This window comes from Peromyscus eremicus, chromosome 9, assembly GCF_949786415.1.
Source record: "Peromyscus eremicus chromosome 9, PerEre_H2_v1, whole genome shotgun sequence".
Taxonomy (NCBI): Eukaryota; Metazoa; Chordata; class Mammalia; order Rodentia; family Cricetidae; genus Peromyscus; species Peromyscus eremicus.
In genome coordinates, this window is record NC_081425.1 from 6,203,110 (window position 1) to 6,221,205 (window position 18,096).

The window sequence follows — 18,096 nt, forward strand, 5'->3', positions numbered from 1 at the left end:
CTTGCCTTGGTGGTCTGCACCTTGTTCTGTAGCCCAGGCTGGCCCTGAACTTTCTGTGATCATCCTGTCTCTGTCTCCCAACTGTTGGAATTACAGGCAGGTGTCACTCTGCTGCGCTATTTTATGACTGGAAACTTGTATTTGCATGGAGTTCCTTGTGTTCTTGTGGGTTTCCTTGTGTCTGGTTCTCTTTTGCATAACCACTGGCCAATTACCCGGTTCTTTGACTGCCACCCCGTCTCTTCATTTTCTCCTCATCTGGGAATGAGGTGCACGATAACTTAAAAAACAAAGACAGACAAACCACCTTCACTGTCCCAGGTTCCTTTTTGGACTTTAGCTCCATCCGTCTACCCTCCAAGTCTAGTTTTGGGTCTTTTCCACGTAGCTGCCCCCACCTTTCCCTTCTCTGACTTCCCACGAGCTGCCCACTGACCCATGGCAGCCTTCCTCTGCCCCACAATGCTGTCCCTTGCCCTCCATGGTCTCTCCTGCCCAACATGCTGGAGAAGGAGGCCTTCCGCCTTGTCTGTCTGCTACACTGCAGCTTGCTCCCGCATGCTGAACCACACCTGCTTCTGCACAAGCTCAGCATTGCTCCTGGAGACAAAGAGCTGTGTCTCACAGTTGTGGATCTTCCTGGGCCTCTGGGTCCTCTTCCTGGCAGATACTCAGTCAAGCGGTGACGTTTCTCTTTCATTTGAGACTCTCTGAGATGAGTGAGGCCCATTTCCGTATAAAGCGGAGAAAGCCATGGCGTGTGTACTTAGTGATGTCTCACAGAGAGTTAATTGTGGATTCAGTATTAATAATCCAGATTGTGTCATTTGCCTCTCCTTTCACTATCTCCCTAATGAACTGGTGCAAAATTACTTTGGTAGGCTCTGAAGTACATGTGGTCATTCATTTAAAAAATGAGCTGGGCACTGATGGAAACAGATGCAAAGACCCACAGCCAAGCATTAGGCCAAGCCCAGGGAATCCTGCTGAAGAGAGGGAAGAAGGATTGTAGGAGTCAGAGGACATGACAAGGAAGCCATAGAATCAACTATCCTGGGCTCATAGGGGCCACAGAGACTGAACCAACAACCAAGGAGCCTGCAAGGGACTGACCTAGGCCCTCTGAAAATATATGGGACAGTTGTGTGGCTTGATCTTCTTGTGGGACCCTAACAGTGGGAGCAGGGACTGTCTCTGACTTTTACTGGCTTTGGGAACCTGTTCCTCCATACTGGGTCGTCTTGCCCAGCCTTAATACAAGGGGGGATGCTTAGTCTTACTGCAACTTGATATGCCGTGTTTTGTTGATATCCATAGGAGGCCTGCCCCTTTCTGAAGAGAAATGGAGGAGTGAATGGGGGAGGGGGCAGAGCAGAGGTGAGGGGAGGGAAGAAAGGAGGGTCGAGATGTAAAATAAATATTTAATAAAAAATGTAAAGATTAAAAAAATGAGCTGGGACTTTTCCCCTTCACCTCTGTGCGCTGTCCTTGGAGGACACAGCTGCCAGTGCCTGCCATTAGGACTCTCACCGTGCATCACCTTGGCCTTTACGTCAGATGAGACCCCCTGAAAACACATTTCTCTGTTTTCTGTGCTGAAGAGAGGATCGTTACGGGATACAACTCTTGACTTTGTTCCTTTATTCCAGGCCCTTCGTTTGAGTAACACGGCCATGGGGAAGACAACCACAGGCCAGATAGTCAACCTGCTGTCCAACGACGTCAACAAATTCGATCAAGTAGGTTCCAGCTCTGTCTGTTCTGCCCTGATTCCCCCTTTAACCTGCTGGAATACGAGGGGTTTGGTGTAGACCAGGATTCTGTGGAGGAGGAACTTTTAATCCCCCTCTCACTTCTGTGTGCAGCGTAGATGTAGTCAGATGTGTTTATATTGTAGAGTCAGTTTGTTTTTGTGATGTTGTCTGCCCGCGACACACCGATAATCAGAGAGCAGCATTCCTCCCCAACTTGGTTGATTCGATAATAGTCCTCAGTGGCTGCCCTCCCCTCCCCCACTCCGTAACCTTTAGCAAATGGCAGTGGAGCAGCCAGCTAATTGTCTTTCTCCTTTTCTAGAGCACCAAGTTCAGTATGGCCCTCTCCATGTGGTACCTGGTACATAGGAACACTTCAATAAGTCATGCCACATGGGTGATTCCTAACTAGACATTGCAACCCTTCCGCCCCACACCCATTTTTCTATACCTACCTTATAGATTGATTGCAAGGTCTAGAACATTCTTGTGTGATCTGTACTGAACCACAACCTTTTCAGATTTTCATTAATCAAATATAAACTTCACTTAGAGTTGGGGATAAACAAGATACTGTCCTAAGAACTCAGTCCTCCTGTTCAGAGGTTCACCACATAAGCAATGGCTGCAGAATTCTGGGGATTGCTGCCCTGACACATGAGGGGGGAAAAGGGGCCATCCCTGGGATGGTGCCGTCCAAGCCATCCTACATCAGGACCCAGAGTCTACTGTTGATTGCTCCAGCATGGTTTCTTCTGCAGAAGATACTTGTAATTCTGCCTCAGCAGATTTAAACCCACTGTGACTGCTTCTGTTTGGATTCTCATCTTTTGGAGCATAAAGTTTCTGACATGCATTCTTACCCATCTTGTTTTAGTTACAGTCCTAAGAATGTGTTGGCTTTGTACCCTCAGGTGACAATCTTCTTGCACTTTCTGTGGGCGGGGCCGCTGCAGGCCATTGCAGTGACCATCCTTCTCTGGATGGAAATAGGCATCTCCTGCCTAGCTGGCATGGCTGTTCTGGTTATTCTTCTGCCTCTGCAAAGCTGTATTGGGAAGCTGTTCTCGTCACTGCGGTAAGAGGAATGCCAGACCAAAAATATGTTCTGTTTGATAATGCATCTGCCTGAGACTGCTACCCAGATATAAAATAAACACTTCTTAGCTTTTCTGCTCTACATATACTGTGAGCTCTTCAGGCTTAGCTGGGGAATACTCCAACCATAAGCCATGGGTGGTCTTTAAAGGGGAAAGGTGAAGTTATAAGCTGACTGCTCCCAACTGGCTTTTCAGTGTAGCCTCTTAAAGAGCATTCTTACTATAAGTTACGTGTGTGATGTTAGTTAAACACTAAGTAATAGTAAATCTAATCTTATTTTTGTATATCTTGTTACATCTATCTATCTATCTATCTATCTATCTATCTATCTATCTATCTATCATATCTATCTTTCTAACTACCATCTATCTGTCTGTCTATCTATCTGTCTATCTATCTATCTATCTATCTGTTATCATCTATCATTCATATCTATCTATCTATCTATCTATCTGTTATCATCCATCATTCATTTATCTATCTATCTATCTATCTATCTATCTATCTATCTATCTATTATCATCTATCATTCATCTATCTACCTATCTTTCTAACTATCATCTATCTATCTATCTATCTGTTATCATCTATCTATCTATCTATCTATCTATCTATCTATCTATCTATCTATCTATCTATTATCATCTATCTATCATTCATCTATCTATCTATCTATCTATCTATCTATCTATCTATCTATCTATCATCTATCTTTCTAACTATCATCCATCTGTCTGTCTATCTATCTATCTATCTATCTATCTATCTATCTATCTATCTATCTATCATCTGTTATCATCTACCTTTCTAACTATGATCCATCCATCCATCCATCCATCCACCCACCCACCTACTTACCTACCTACCTACCTACCTACCTACCTACCCATATATCCATCCATCCATCCATCCATCCATCCATCCATCCATCCATCCATCCATCCAATCTATTGTGTGTCTGTGGGGAGGGTATACATGTGCAGATGAGAAGGTCAGAGGACAATTTGCAGAAGTGTTTCTCTTCTTCTACTGTGTCAGTCCCAGGAGTAGAACTCAGATCATCATGCTGGCAGCAAGGGATTTTACCAGCTGAGCCATCTCACGGTCCCAATCCAGATGTTACAGAGCTGTTCTCACATATGCGTATATATGCTCTGTTACACTTCAGCATTTCCATTGAATTATAAGCTCTCATGGGGTGGGGCCAATCTCAATGGGGCCCTTCCGAAGCCTCGCTGTCCTAGCAGTGTGTGTGTGTGTGTGTGTGTGTGTGTGTGTGTGTGTGTGACACATGGCTGCTCACAAAAGCCCAAATGATGATACAGTGACCTTGACCTGAAGCAGGCACCGAGAACCGGAGCAAGTCTCCATCAAGGTCTCCGGATTTGGGACTGGACAGGGCAGGGTGGGGGGGTGCCGTGTTGTTTGATGGCGTCGGGCTGTTTTCTTCTGAGTCTGTGTAGTTTCCTCTGCAGTGAACGTTCTCTCCCTACTTGGCTGTGAAGAAGGGGACCCAGTTCTGTGTTCCTGCCACTCTGAAGCTCTTTCTTTTGCTCACTCCTTTCCTGATGGATGGACAAGCGTCTGTGTCCTCTGCCCTGCAGCCTTTGTTCCTGTCTCATTCCACCTCCGTCAGCTGTGTCCCTGTCAGACTTGACGCTTCGTAGCCCTCACCTCCCTTCGGTGCCCCTCCAGGAGGTGAAGTGGTTGTCTCAGACTCGCTTTTGGTTTTCCTCAGCAAACATTGAAAGCGCTCCATGATACTTACCGAGTTGGCAGAAATGGGACGCACCTGTGTTGTGGGAGCGCAGGCGCTTCAGGACCGCCTTTGACCCTGGGTCCCTCTCTGTGCCTGTGATGGATAGACAGAAGTTGGCTGCCTTCCCTGTGGCTCATCTGTCCCATCTGTCCCCCTCAGGAGTAAGACTGCGGCTTTTACAGATGCCAGGATCAGGACCATGAATGAAGTCATCACAGGCATGAGGATAATCAAGATGTACGCGTGGGAAACGTCGTTTGCTGACCTCATTACCAGTCTGAGGAAGTAAGTCTTGGTGTAGATTGTAGCACGAATCTTAAATGGTCTTATTAATAAAAACAAACCTGGAGCCAGGTATTGGGGTGAATGCTGGAAGATCAGAGAAGCAGAACAAGCCACAGCCACCTCACCTTGCCAATTCCTCAGCTGATCCTGTTTCCTCAGACTGGAAGCCTCTGTGTCCTCATCCAAGTAGAACTCAGCTGAACTGTGCTGCTCAAAAGCCTAAAAGCTTAACCCGCCTAATTCTTGGTCCTCATGCCTTATATACCTTTCTGCTTTCTGCCATCACTTCCTTGGATTAAAGGCGTGTGTCACCATATCTGGCTGTTTCCAGTGTGGCTTTAAACTCACAGAGATCCAGATGGATCTCTGCCTCCAGAAGGCTAGGATTAAAGGTGTGAGTGCCACCATTTTCTGACCTCTATGTCTGTCTAGTGGCTGTTCTGTTTTCTGACCCCAGATAAATTTATTAGGGTGCACAATATTTTGGAGAACATGTAGCTAGAGTTTTCCTGCCTGGCCCACAGTCAGGACAAATCTCTGACACCCGCCAGTCCCACAGCCACTCAGACCCAACCAAGTAAACACAGAGACTTATATTGGTTACAAACTGTATGGCTGTGGCAGGCTTCTTGCTAACTGTTCTTACAGCTTAAGAACATTTCCATAAATCTATACCTTGCCACATGGCTCGTGCCTTACCGGGATCTTCACATGCGGCTTGTCATGGTGGCGGCTGGCAGTGTCTCTCTGACTCAGCCTTTCACTTCCCAGCTTTTTTCTCCTCCTTGTCCCGCCTATACTTCCTGCCTGGCCACTGGCCAATCAGTAATTTATTTACCAACCAATCAGAGCAACACATTTGCTATACAGAACATCCCACAGCAGGAACACAATATCCCCACAGTAGATTGTACTGTATTGTGCACTTTTCTATTTCCTAATTTTACTGAATGAATTAGAGTTCTCAATTTGTTCCTTTGGTAACTCAACCCAGATATGATATGTGCCATCTTGCATGTGGCAGTAATGTTAAGTATGACGATCTGGACATCATTTTAACCTGGGCTTCCATGGACCATTATTTTCAGGCATAAGCGCGCTCTCTCTCTCTCTCTCTCTCTCTCTCTCTCTCTCTCTCTCTCTCTCTCTCTCTGTGTCTTTCTTGGTCTTTCTCACTCTTGTTTTGTTTCTGATGGTGCTGGGGATCGAACCCAGGGCTTTGCATGTTCTAGGTAAGCATTATACCATATACTACTAAGCTACGTGGCCAGCCTTCAAATGCACATCTTACGTGCTTCTTACTGATAATAAAATGTAATTCCAAGTGTTTCTGAATGCTTCAAATTCTCTAAAAAATAATGATTCCAAGACATAAGAACATGAGGAAATTCCATTTACAATAAAGCTCTACTTGGTGTCAGTGCAGTGGGAGGGCGCTGGGGACTGAGTACCCTGTGCCACGCCGGACTCGAAGAAGGGGCATTATTCCCTCTAGTGAGTGTTTTGGAAGTATCACTCCTTTGGTTTTGTTTCAAACGTTTGTTTATTTTTTCATTCTGGCACAGGGACTTCATAATCTCTCGTAGCTCTGGACACCTGAGATTTTCATATCTGAAATACCCCCCTATGTAGAGAGTCCTTTGTCTCTTGTCTGTGGGTTCTGCCAAGCATGCCTCGCCCTACCACCCTCCTCTCCTTCATGCCCCAGGAGCCTCTGTGCCAGCTATTTTTGTCTATAGTTTTGGACAAAGTCTTCGTTTTAGGGGTACAGTTCTCTCCTGAGGTCATGGAGGGGAAGGGCTGTGTCTCATCATCCTTTGGTCACCTGTAAGGAACCTGACCTGGGACTTAGCTGAGGTATGCTAGTTGAATGCATCTGTTTGAGTCCTTGATAAAATCAGCTCAGAGGGACCCAGACTGTTATCCTGCACCTCTAGCAGTGTTGGTTGGATGAGTGGCGTGGGTTAGTGTCCTGTGTGGTTTTACTGACGCTTTCCCAGAGAATGTGCTAGCCAATGTTTCTGTAGTGTCAAAGGCCACATAACAATTATTTATTACCTGTGTGCACATGTGTTTACATGCATGTGCAGGCCAGAGGTCCCCCTCAGGTACTGTTCCTGAGGAGCCCACCACCTTATTTTTTTGAGGCAGGGTTTCTCACTGGGAACTGGGGTCCAGTGACTCAGCTAGGCTGGTCACCAGTGAGCGGCAGGGACCAGTCTTTTGTCTCCCCAGTGCTAGAGATGCAGAATGACATTCGGGTCACTTGGAGTAGATTTTGTAAAACACTCAACTTCATCCTACTCACATACCTGAAGGTAAGTCCTGGACTAGGCACCTTACGGGTGACCGACGAGTGAGTGAGACGCAGCCTGTCCCCTCTGAGCTCAGCAACTCGCTGGAGGAGAGAATAGTTCCCCTAAAACTGTTGATTGCCCCTTAGGCAGAAATAGCCGTCCCAGAGCTTCATGGGGCATGGAGCGGCATACTCGTGTATGTGGATGCTGTGCTCAGGCTTGGGTTCTCATGCTGGCATGGAAGCTCTTTGAGCCATCTCTCCTGCCCCCACGGTTTATCTGAACACGTGTGTACTGCCTAATGAGGGGCCTCATGCATGTGGCATCGATGTTGGCATTTCTATGTGAAAATCTGTATATGTCTCTTTTCTAGAAAGGAAATTTCCAAGATTCTGGGCAGCTCCTACCTCAGAGGGATGAACATGGCATCCTTTTTCATCGCCAACAAAGTCATCCTGTTTGTGACCTTCACCACCTACGTGTTGCTTGACAATGAGATCACAGCTAGCCACGTGTTTGTGGCCATGACTCTGTATGGCGCTGTGCGGCTGACAGTCACGCTCTTCTTCCCCTCAGCCATTGAGAAAGTGTCGGAGACGGTGATCAGCATCCGGAGGATCAAGGTTCGTGGAAAGTACAGGGTTTTTGTTTGTTTGTTTTTTGTTTTTCGAGACAGGGTTTCTCTGTGTAGCTTTTGGAGCCTGCCCTGGATCTTGCTCTGTAGACCAGGCTGGCCTGGAACTCACAGAGATCCGCCTGGCTCTGCCTCCCGAGTGCTGGGATTAAAGGTTTGCGCCACCACCACCACCGCCAGCATAAAGTACAGTTTTAACGTTGGAGGAATCTCCTGCATCACATGATTTCTTTTGCTTAGTGTTACTTTGTCTCCGGTGAAATTTAACCCTGCGAATGCCAAACTGTTAGTCAGTCCAAAATGATGTATAATGTCCTGTTTGTAGGGCCAGTGTGCTAAAAGTCAGAGGAATTCCTGGTCGTTCATGGGCACAAAATAAATAGCAACAGCACAGGGCTCTTGATGGATGAGTGGATGGCTGCAGGAACAAGGGAAGTGTGTCCAAGTAGGGAAAACACACAGATTTCATCTTCTAGACCAGTGGTTCCCAACCTTCCTAACGCTGCCACCCCTTAATACAGATCCTCATGTTGTGGTGACCCCCAACCATCAAATTACTTTGTTGCTACTTTATAGCTGTAATTTTGCTACTGTTATGAATTGCAATGTAATTATTTGATATGCAGATGGTCTTAGGTGACCCCTGTAACAGGGTCATAGGACTCCAGAGGGGTCATGACCCACAGGTTGAGAACTGCCATTCTAGACTCACTGGACAACTAGGTGGGTGGGGACTGAGTCCAGGCCTGAGTTGAGGCAATGCTTTTTCAGGCTGGAAAGCCTTTGCTCCTGAGAGAGGCAGTGGCCTGAGCCAAACAAGCCCCTGTTGAGGAATGGTTCTCTTCTTCTGACTCCGCCTTTCCCCTGCGCTTTTCACTCTTGCTTCCTCTTTGAAGAGCTCTCCTCTGGCTGGCATTTCCCTCGGCCAGTCTGCCGATTTCCACCACACTTACCTCTGCTTTTCCTAAGTAGCTACTCCTAAACTGCTCGGGGCAGATCGTGTAACCTTGATACTGGTCTGGAATGTAATGGCGCTAAGTGTTGGTGCGAAGGTGAACGTGTCTGGGATGACAGAGAGGCTCTGTGAGAAGCCTGGGGGGACTTTGTTTGGTTTCTGGTTCTCAGTAGCATTGCTTCTCCAGTAACAGATCAACTTAGTCATCTTGGGGCCATAGGGGAGGGGGGCAGGCTTGCCATAGAAGCCAGGATTTTTTTTTTCTTTGCTCTGAAGTTTCTGATTTATTTCCCAAAGTATTGCCTGGAGTCCTTGGGCCTGAATTGTGCAACTCCGTCACTCCCCCAGAGTTCAAGGGATGCTGAGAGGAGAGGAGGGCAGATAGAATGTAAGAACCAGGGAATGGGGAGATTATGTCTGCAGTTTTCCTGTGTCCACCCGGCTCCTGCAGCCACTCAGACCCAAGTAAACACAGAGACTTATATTGCTTACAAACTGTATGGCTGTGGCAGGCTTCTTGCTAACTGTTCTTATATCTTAAATTAACCCATTTCTATTAATCTATAAGTTGCCACATGGCTTGTGGCTTACCGGTACCTTTACATCTTGCTTCTCATGGTGGCGGCTGGCAGTATCTCCTGACTCAGCCTTCCACTTCCCAGCATTCTCCTCTCTGCTTATCCCACGAACACTATACTTCCTGCCTGGCTCCTGGCCAATCAGCATTTTATTTATCAACCAAATCAGAGCAACACATTCACAGCATACAGAAAGACATCCCCAGCAGGAGATGTGTAACAAAAAGTTGTCTTCTGGACTCGACAAAGCTGTTGTGCTCAAACTCACTGCAGATATGTGTATCTGCGTAAGACCGAGGAGAGAGCCTGTCAATAACATTTCATCATGGACGGAAGAGCGATCTGTGAAGCCCAGCCTTCCCTGAAGAAGTATTGACAGTTAACAGTTGTTGGTGGAAGATGTGTCGTTTTCCTCACCAATGTGGCCAACGACATTTTGCCCTTGTTCCAGCGAATAATTTCTCACCCACATTCTACCAAGAAACTCCAAGTGGGTCTCACAAAAGGAAGCCATGGAAGTAGCAGGGGCTCGTGGAGAGCATGGGTTCCAGTGGGGGAGGGGAGGGGTAAGATGACCACACTTTATTATATACATGTGAAACTGTCAGACATTACGTACAATTACTGCCCATGGAAGAGCTCAGTTACGTAGGGTTAGTTCTGCGCAAACAAGTTTTTTATTTCTTCTGACAGTGGCCAAGCAGTGTTGTTGAGATGGTCCATGCCACTCAACTGCAGTTTTCTTTTCTTTTCTTTTTTCAACTTGCGAATCTGGGAAGAAAATATGTGGGGATGTATTTGGGCCCTAGCTCATTCTAAGTGTATAATGCATAACTTTTCCCTGCTGTGGCTTCACACTGTGTTCATCTGTTGTAATTCTGCTGTTGCTACACTTGCTTCCCCAAGACTTGAGAGCTTTGTATGGGTAGCACAAGCCAGGTCGTCTCTTCATCCTTTGCACACAACAACAGTCACTGAGTATCGGCACCTACTGTCCCTGCTGTACAGAGACAGTACCTCTCGGAGGGCGGCTGGTGCCCAGCACACGCTTGTATGTGACAGAACCTGGGTCCTCCTGAGACCTCTGGCTCCTTAACCGCTGTTGTATTGACTACGCTGAGGATGCAGAATATTTTAGTCATCTAGCCTTGTAAGAGATTTCTCTGCTTCCTGTATATGTGGATATTTGAACTCTGAGTTTGTGGCTCTCCTGACCACACTTGGTTTCTAACACATGGCCCTGCTCTCTTTTACATCCCATATCCATCTCCAGCATTGGGCATTTGCTCCATGAATGCCTTCTGCCCTGAATTCAGCCGTTCCTGATGGATGGACTCTCCGGTCAGCTTTTACAATTCTCTCAGTGCTTAGTTTCCCGCTATATAAGACTGGTGCACACAGCCCACTGTCACTGGCTACATAATGGATGCTGGGTCAACACTCTTGGTAGAAATGGCAGTTACAGGATGTGGCAGTTGTTACTGTGATGATAATATACCTGGGGTCCTTGTGTGAAGGAGGGGAGGGGAGGGATGTGGGGGGGCTGGAGGGTCACTAGGAGGTTAAGTGTGGTGTGTGTTGGGAGAGGTGTCCGAAGAAGGTGCTTAGTGGTGTCCTGATGGTTGTGGTGTTGAGGAGTACTGTAGAAAGGGACAGACACCATGAAAGGTAGAGTTCTAGAAGTAAAGGATTTTTTAAGTTTTAGGATGGAAAATGACATGGGTGTTGTTTCCTGTAGAGTTCTGTTGGGATGCCTGCTTTGGTTCCCTCTTTGCTAGTGACATTTGCCTGTGGGTTCAGAGCACTACGGTACAGACCTTTCACAGAGAGTTTATTGTTCTCATGCAAAGCTACTTGTGAGGTTTCGTGTGGAAGCAAAAGATCCCTGCTTGTCACAGTTGTGGAGGCGGCCGGTGTGAACTCCAGGTCTCAGCAGAGCCATGCTCGTTCAGAAGCCAGAGCGGACAGTCTCTCTCCTGACTTAGCATCCAAGGGCTGCTGGGTAACATTCCAGTCTCTGTCCCCAAGGCCATATGGTTGTTTGGTACCTGTGTGTTTGTATTTCTCATCTCATTAAAGAAGCCGGCTGCGTTGGATTTAGGGCCCATACATGGCCTTGTCTTTGTTATATCTGAAAAGATCCTATTTCCAAATAAAGACAAATTCCAAGGTTCTGGGGGTAGTAAGGACCCCAAGACACGTTTCTAGAGGGATGTCTTAATCTGTTTGTATTCCCACAACTAAACTCCAGAATTTGTGAAGAACAGAAATTTGTTTTTCATGGTTCTTGGAGGTGTAAGGTCAAGGTTCAGGCTGGTTTGGCTCTCCGTTTTCTGTTTCCAGGATCATACCTCACTGCCTTGCTCTGGAGGGCGGGGCATTGTATCCTCATTCGGTAGAAGACCCAGAGAGCTGGATGCTGTATGAAGCCTCTCTCATAAGAGCTCTCATCCCATTCACAATAGCTGAGCCTGTATTGTAGTTTAATCACCTCTTTAAAAAACTACCTCTTAAAAATTGGTTTTTGCATACTAGGGATCATCGCTTAAACTCTGTAAGTGTATTAGTATTCAGTTATAATCTCAGCCCAAAGACCCACCTCATTTTCATCATTATTAGCGTTTATTAACTTTTACAAAATAACAGGTTTCGTGATGATGTTTTTTTTCTCTCTCTCTCTCTTACACACCACACACACACACACACACACGCACACGCACACGCGCACACACACACAACTGATCATCTGCAGTCTCCTCTCACTGTACTGTTACCCCCTCCCTCTTCCTCCAAGCTCCCCTTTGACTTTCATGTATCATCTCTATTGTGTTCTTTAATTATGATTGTTACAAGAAGACATACGTGGTGGTTTGCAGAAAAATGCTCTTCATAGGTTCAGATGCATGCTCAGTGCCCAGCTGATGAGCTGTTTGGAAGGACTAGGAGGTGTGGCGTTGTTGGAGGAGGTGTGTCACTGGGGGTGGGTGGGCTTTGAGGTTTCGGAAGTTCACACCAGGCTCTGTCTTTCTGGTCACTCTGTCTTTCTCGTTGCCTGTGGATTAGGATGTGAAGCTCTCACCTACTCTGTTCTGCCTGCCCCCAGGATCCCCACCATGATGAAAATGGACTAACCCTCTAAAGCTGTAAGCAAGCCCCCAATTAAATGCTCTCTTTTATAAGAGTTGCCTTGGTCATGGTGTCTCTTCACAGCAATAGGACAGTAATCTAAGACAATATACATTTAAATATAAAAATAAAACCTGCTGAGTCCATTTAGTGTTGCTCATGTGTGTATGTTTTTAGGGCTGAGCACTTGGTATTGGATAACCAATTAGTGGCCTTATCCTAAGGGGAAAACCGATTGGCCCTCTCTCAGCAGTCATTAACTGAATGTTACCATGTTGGCCATTAAGTTGCAAAACACTAGAACCATACTGGGGAGGACACAGTTCACTTTATTGTGAGTTCCAGGCTAGTAGGATGTTCTATGGTATTAGGAACCCTGAATCCTCCTCATCTCTCTGGCATGTGTGGCCTTATGGGAAATGGGTAGAACTGGAGATGACCCTATTAAGTAAAGTATCATCTTCTGAGCTGTAGGTGGGCTTGAAGAAGGTAACCATTATGGTCGTCAGCTTGGGTCACATGGCGGCGCCTGGACACGCAGAGGTTGTTCTGGACTGCCATGTACCAGCCAGATATTGGGGGTTTTGTTCTTACAGATGACCGAGGTCAGGTTTTGAGGACAACTAGCAGGATGTGCCACCTAGTCACTGCTGCAGGGGAGGCTCTGTCTAGGCTGTTTAGTTTCTGTGGCACCTTGGTTGTTCATTTTTGCATATAAGCTTCATTTATTCTGTGATACATTGTGATGTGAGCCTATTCTCTTATTAATATCATTTGCTTTTTTTCTTTTCTTAATGTTTTATTTGCTCCCTTGGAATAAGATTTTCACATTGCATTCTCTCTCTCTCTCTCTCTCTCTCTCTCTCTCTCTCTCTCTCTCTCTCTCTCTTTCTCTCTCTGTCAAATCTAGGGTCCGTATATGAATGAAGACATGATATTTGTCTTGTTTTTCTGAGTTTATTTTGCTTTGTAGGATCATGTCTAGTTCCATCTATTTCTCTGAAAATGACATAGTTTAGTTCTTTTTTATAGCCCAACAAAACTCCATTATGTCTGTCTACCACATTTTCTTTTGCCATTCATCTGCTGATGGGTCCCACGTGGAGGGAGGTGTTGATGGATTACTCGGCTGTTGTGACTTGTGGTAAATGGTGCATGTGGAGGTTCCGGTGTGGCTTAGACGCTTTCAGGTATGTTCCAGCAGTGACAAGCTTAGATCCCATGGCTGTTTTATTTGTAGGTTTTCCTTTCTGAGGAACCTCCTTATTGCCAACTAATCTACATTCCCACTAGCAGTGTTTAAGGGTCACACCTGCCCCCCCTTCTTGCTAACATTTGTTGTCATGTATTTTCTTAGTGATAGAGATTTTGACTGAGTTGGGATTTCCCTGATGGTTAAGAATGTTGAATGGTTTTCAGTGTTTGTTGCTCATTTGTACTTTGTCTTTATTTAAAAAATTCTTTTAATATTGTGTACATGGATGTTTTGCCTGTGTGTCTGTGTACCATGTCCATGCCTGGTGCCCACAGCTTCGAGGAGAGGGCATTGTGTCCTCTGGAACTGAAGTTACTGGTGGCTGTTAGCCACTGTGTGGATGCTCAGAATCAAGTCCAGCTCCTCTGGGAGAGAAGCCGGTGCTCTTAACCACTGGGCTGGTTAGTTTTTTTGTCAATTTGACACAAGCTAGGGTCATCTAGGAAGAGGGAGCCTCGATTGAGAAAACACCTCCACCAGATCCTGCTGTAAGACATTTTAATGAGTGGTTGATGGAACAGAGCCCAGCCCAGTGTTGGTGGTGCCATCCCTGGGCTGGTGGTCCAGGGTTCTGTAAGAAAGCAGGCTGAGCAAGCTATGGAGAGCAATCCAGTAAGCAGCACCCCTCCACGGTCTCTGCATCAGCTCCTGCCTCCAGCATCTTGCTTCTGGTCATGGTGTTTATCACAGCACCCGGAAGCTGTCGTAGACGCCCACTGGCACCATTTCTCCAGCCTCCGCTCTGTCGTCTTCTGAGAACTGACTTTGCTCACATATTGATGGGATGACTTGAGGCTTTTGGTATTTAATTTTTTGAGTCCTTTAGATATTCTAGATATTAATCCCCTGTCAGATGACTGGCTGGGAAAAAATTTCTCCCAATCTTAATCTTTTAACTGTTGTTTTCTTTGCCATGTAGAAGCTTTTCCAACCCATTTGCCATTTCACATCATTAATTTTCATAAAGTCCTTTTCAGAAAGTCTTTGCCTGTGCTTGTAATTTCAAGTGTTTTCTGTTTTCTCTAGCACAATGGTTCTCAACCTGTGGGTTGTAACCCCTTTGGAGGTTACGAATACTTACTTTATGATTCATAACAGTCGCAAAATTAGAGTTATGAAGTAGCAACGGAAGTAATTTCATGGTTGGGGGTCACCACAGCACGAGGAACTATATTAAAGGGTCACAGCATTAAGAAGGTTGAGAATCACCGAGTTTAGCAGTTTCAGAGTTACAGGTCTGGACTTGGGGTCTTGGATCCATTTTGAGTAGATTTTGCTGTAGTTATTCTGATTGAGGAGCATGAAGCCTTTTGTTACCATTAGATTATGACAGTCAGCAGGGATCTGTCCCTTCAGTCACATCGTAATGAGCAGCTGCTGGCTGGTGGAGCTCAGTGGGGCGTGGAGAGGGAGCCGTTCCTGCTGTCCGGGTGGCTGTGAGGAGATGCTTTCAAAATGTATTTTTGGAAGTGGAAATGACTAAGGGAGAGAGGTGACTCTGAGGCCACTCAGCGGCAAGCTGTCGTTCCTTGATGTGACTTTCCTAAGGGGTGGCGGGCATCAGGAAGATGGGTAGAGTGCTATTTCTCCAGTCTCTGCCATGGGTCCCATGTTCTGCCTGCAATTCCAGCCTGACTAGATTCTGGAAGACCCAGGAACAGCCTTCGTCTTTCTTCTTCTGGCTTTGGCGTGATGTTTGGCACATGATGAGCATCTAGTAAATATTTATCAACTCATGTCCTATCATCTCTTGTGTTTACTGTTAAAAAATCAAACCAAACCAAAATGATAGCATTGATGTCCAGTTCTATATGTGTTCAATGTCTTATCAATATTTTCATTTTAGGAAGGACCTGGTGTACTTGTTCAGAATATTGGAAAGACTTTGCTCATGTATCTGACATTTATGTGTATGAAAACACATAGATGTGTGTATTTGTGTGTGTGTGTGTGATATAATCTGTTAGTGCATGGCATGTTCTGATGTGACTTGACACTATGTTTTAAAGTATTTTTATTATATATTTATTTATTATGTGTGAGGGGACACGTATGTCCAGGCATGTATGTGGAGATCAGAAGACAACATGTAGGAGTCTGTCCTTGTGAGTCCTAGGATTGAATTCAGATTGGTGGACACTCTCACCTGCTAAGGCAGCTCCCTGGCCTCATGAGTTGACACTTTAAATACAGTTGGTAGAAAAATCTTTAGGCTGTAAGAAGTTTTATATTGCACTTCCATGGAAACACTGTTTTGTTTATATTTTTATTTCTGTGGTTAAAATAGTCCATGTTTTTCCTCTTCTCTAGAACTTTCTGTTACTTGATGAACTACCACAGCGCAAAGCCCAGGAACCATGTGATAGTAAAGCCATGGTGCATGTGCAGGACTTCACTGCTTTCTGGGACAAGGTAACGGATCCCTGCGATTTCCTGGACACAGTGGGTAACACTGATGAAACAGAATTTTGACAATTTTACAAAGTCTATGAAAGGCAACCGCTCATATACTGAAAATTTTATAAAAATTCTCAAAATCCAAAAAACTGTGATCCTAAAGAATTTGAAAGTTGTTCTTTAAAAAATTATTTTATTTTATGTGTGCATGTGGGTCTGAGTCCATGCTTATGTGCAGTTACCCACAGAGGTCAGAAGACGGCATCAGATCCTCTGGGACTGGAGTTACAGATGGTTGCAAGCCACCCTGTGGGTTCTGGAAACGAAACCTAAATTTTCTGGAAGAGCAGCCAGTGCTTTTAATTGCTGAGCCATTTCTCCAGCTCTTCAAAGTTGTCATTTATCTCGTTTTCACAAAAATGGTCATCATTGCCTTGGTTTGAACTGAATATCCCTAAGTTTTGACATTGGCAATGTACAGGACTGGGCAGATGAGGGGTCCATATGGGATGAATTAACTGTGTACATTCTAAATTGTCGTGGATTTTTACCTTGTTTTCATATCCTCTTAGTGTATTCTGTGATTTGTACTTTTTCTGGGGGTTAGAGTACTGGGGACCCCAGTACTCTCTGCCTCTGTTTACCTGAGTGGCAACCTGCAGGGAGGAGTCAGCAGGCCAACCCAGTAAGCTGCCTGGGTGTCTAGGTGTAGGTTTCACACATGCTGAGTAAAGCAGGCGAGGCCAGGAGGGTTTCCCACATTGGATTCCATGGGACATACAGGCAAATAGGAAGAATAACAGGGGCCACCGTGAGGAAGCGCTCAGTCTTGTAGACTTAGTGCGCCCCTCTGCCCACTGCTTTGGGGCCTCCACCATCCCAACACTGGCTCTGCTGTACAAAACTCCTCACAGTCTGAGAAACAGAGTCCACTGCATGGGAGCATGAGTTTTTTCAGTAGGTAGATGATGGCAAAGAGGAGGCAGTGGTGCTGCCTGGAGACTGGCAAGGAATGTGCCCCCACCCTCAGAGTGAAAGGCAACACCACTCACAGGGAGCACGGCTGCCACCAGAAGCTGGGACTGCAGGGCGCGAGGAGGTGGCGCAGGTACAGCCTCGGATCAGTCTTTTCCTTAGCTGAAGTTGAATTGGCCAGAGGGCCTAGGAAGTGTAGTGTACTTGAGTTAAGAATTCAGCTGAAAGCCAGCTGGAAGCTGAGCAGTACTCCTTCCCAGCTCTGCTTCACCTCCCCGTGCCCTGTGGTACACATGTCAAACCACAGACTCTTGCTCTCTTTATATGGCCGCCCATGTGTAAGTACTGTGTGGCCTGCATCACATTCCCCTAATTCTGCTGTAATGCTGGCAGCTCTCCCCACAAACCAACAGTGTGTTTCCAGATACGGAAAACCACATCCCTGCATTCTTTACACATGGAAATGCCTGCAAGGTGCTTTATCTGGCCTGGAAATCCCAGCACAGTACATTTAAAGTGTTGCTAGGAACCATGGCCAAAATGCCACTGTAAGCACCCTGGGTGAACACAGCTGGATGAGACACCCCATTATGAGCACCCTAGGTGAACACAGCTGGATGAGACACAGCACTGTGAGCACCCTGGGTGAACACAGCTGGATGAGACACAGCACTGTAAGCACCCTGGGTGAACACAGCTGGATGAGACACAGCACTGTGAGCACCCTGGGTGAACACAGCTGGATGAGACACACCACTGTAAGCACCCTGGGTGAACACAGCTGGATGAGACACAGCACTGTGAGCACCCTGGGTGAACACAGCTGGATGAGACACAGCACTGTGAGCACCCTGGGTGAACACAGCTGGATGAGACACAGCACTGTAAGCACTCTGGGTGAACACAGCTGGATGAGACACAGCACTGTAAGCACCCTGGGTGAACACAGCTGGATGAGACACAGCACTGTGAGCACCCTG

The 18,096-nt window shown here is 46.2% G+C and overlaps 1 protein-coding gene across 1 annotated transcript in view; it reads left to right on the forward strand.

Annotated features, from left to right (window-relative positions):
* The window catches only part of Abcc4 (ATP binding cassette subfamily C member 4), a 224,754-nt gene that overhangs the window by 66,202 nt on the left and 140,456 nt on the right, over positions 1 to 18,096 (forward strand). The window contains exons 5-9 of the mRNA XM_059273212.1: positions 1,650 to 1,739; positions 2,669 to 2,832; positions 4,774 to 4,899; positions 7,570 to 7,819; positions 16,055 to 16,156. Of these exons, the coding sequence (XP_059129195.1) occupies positions 1,650 to 1,739; positions 2,669 to 2,832; positions 4,774 to 4,899; positions 7,570 to 7,819; positions 16,055 to 16,156 (732 nt within the window). The remainder of the gene's footprint in view (positions 1 to 1,649; positions 1,740 to 2,668; positions 2,833 to 4,773; positions 4,900 to 7,569; positions 7,820 to 16,054; positions 16,157 to 18,096) is intronic.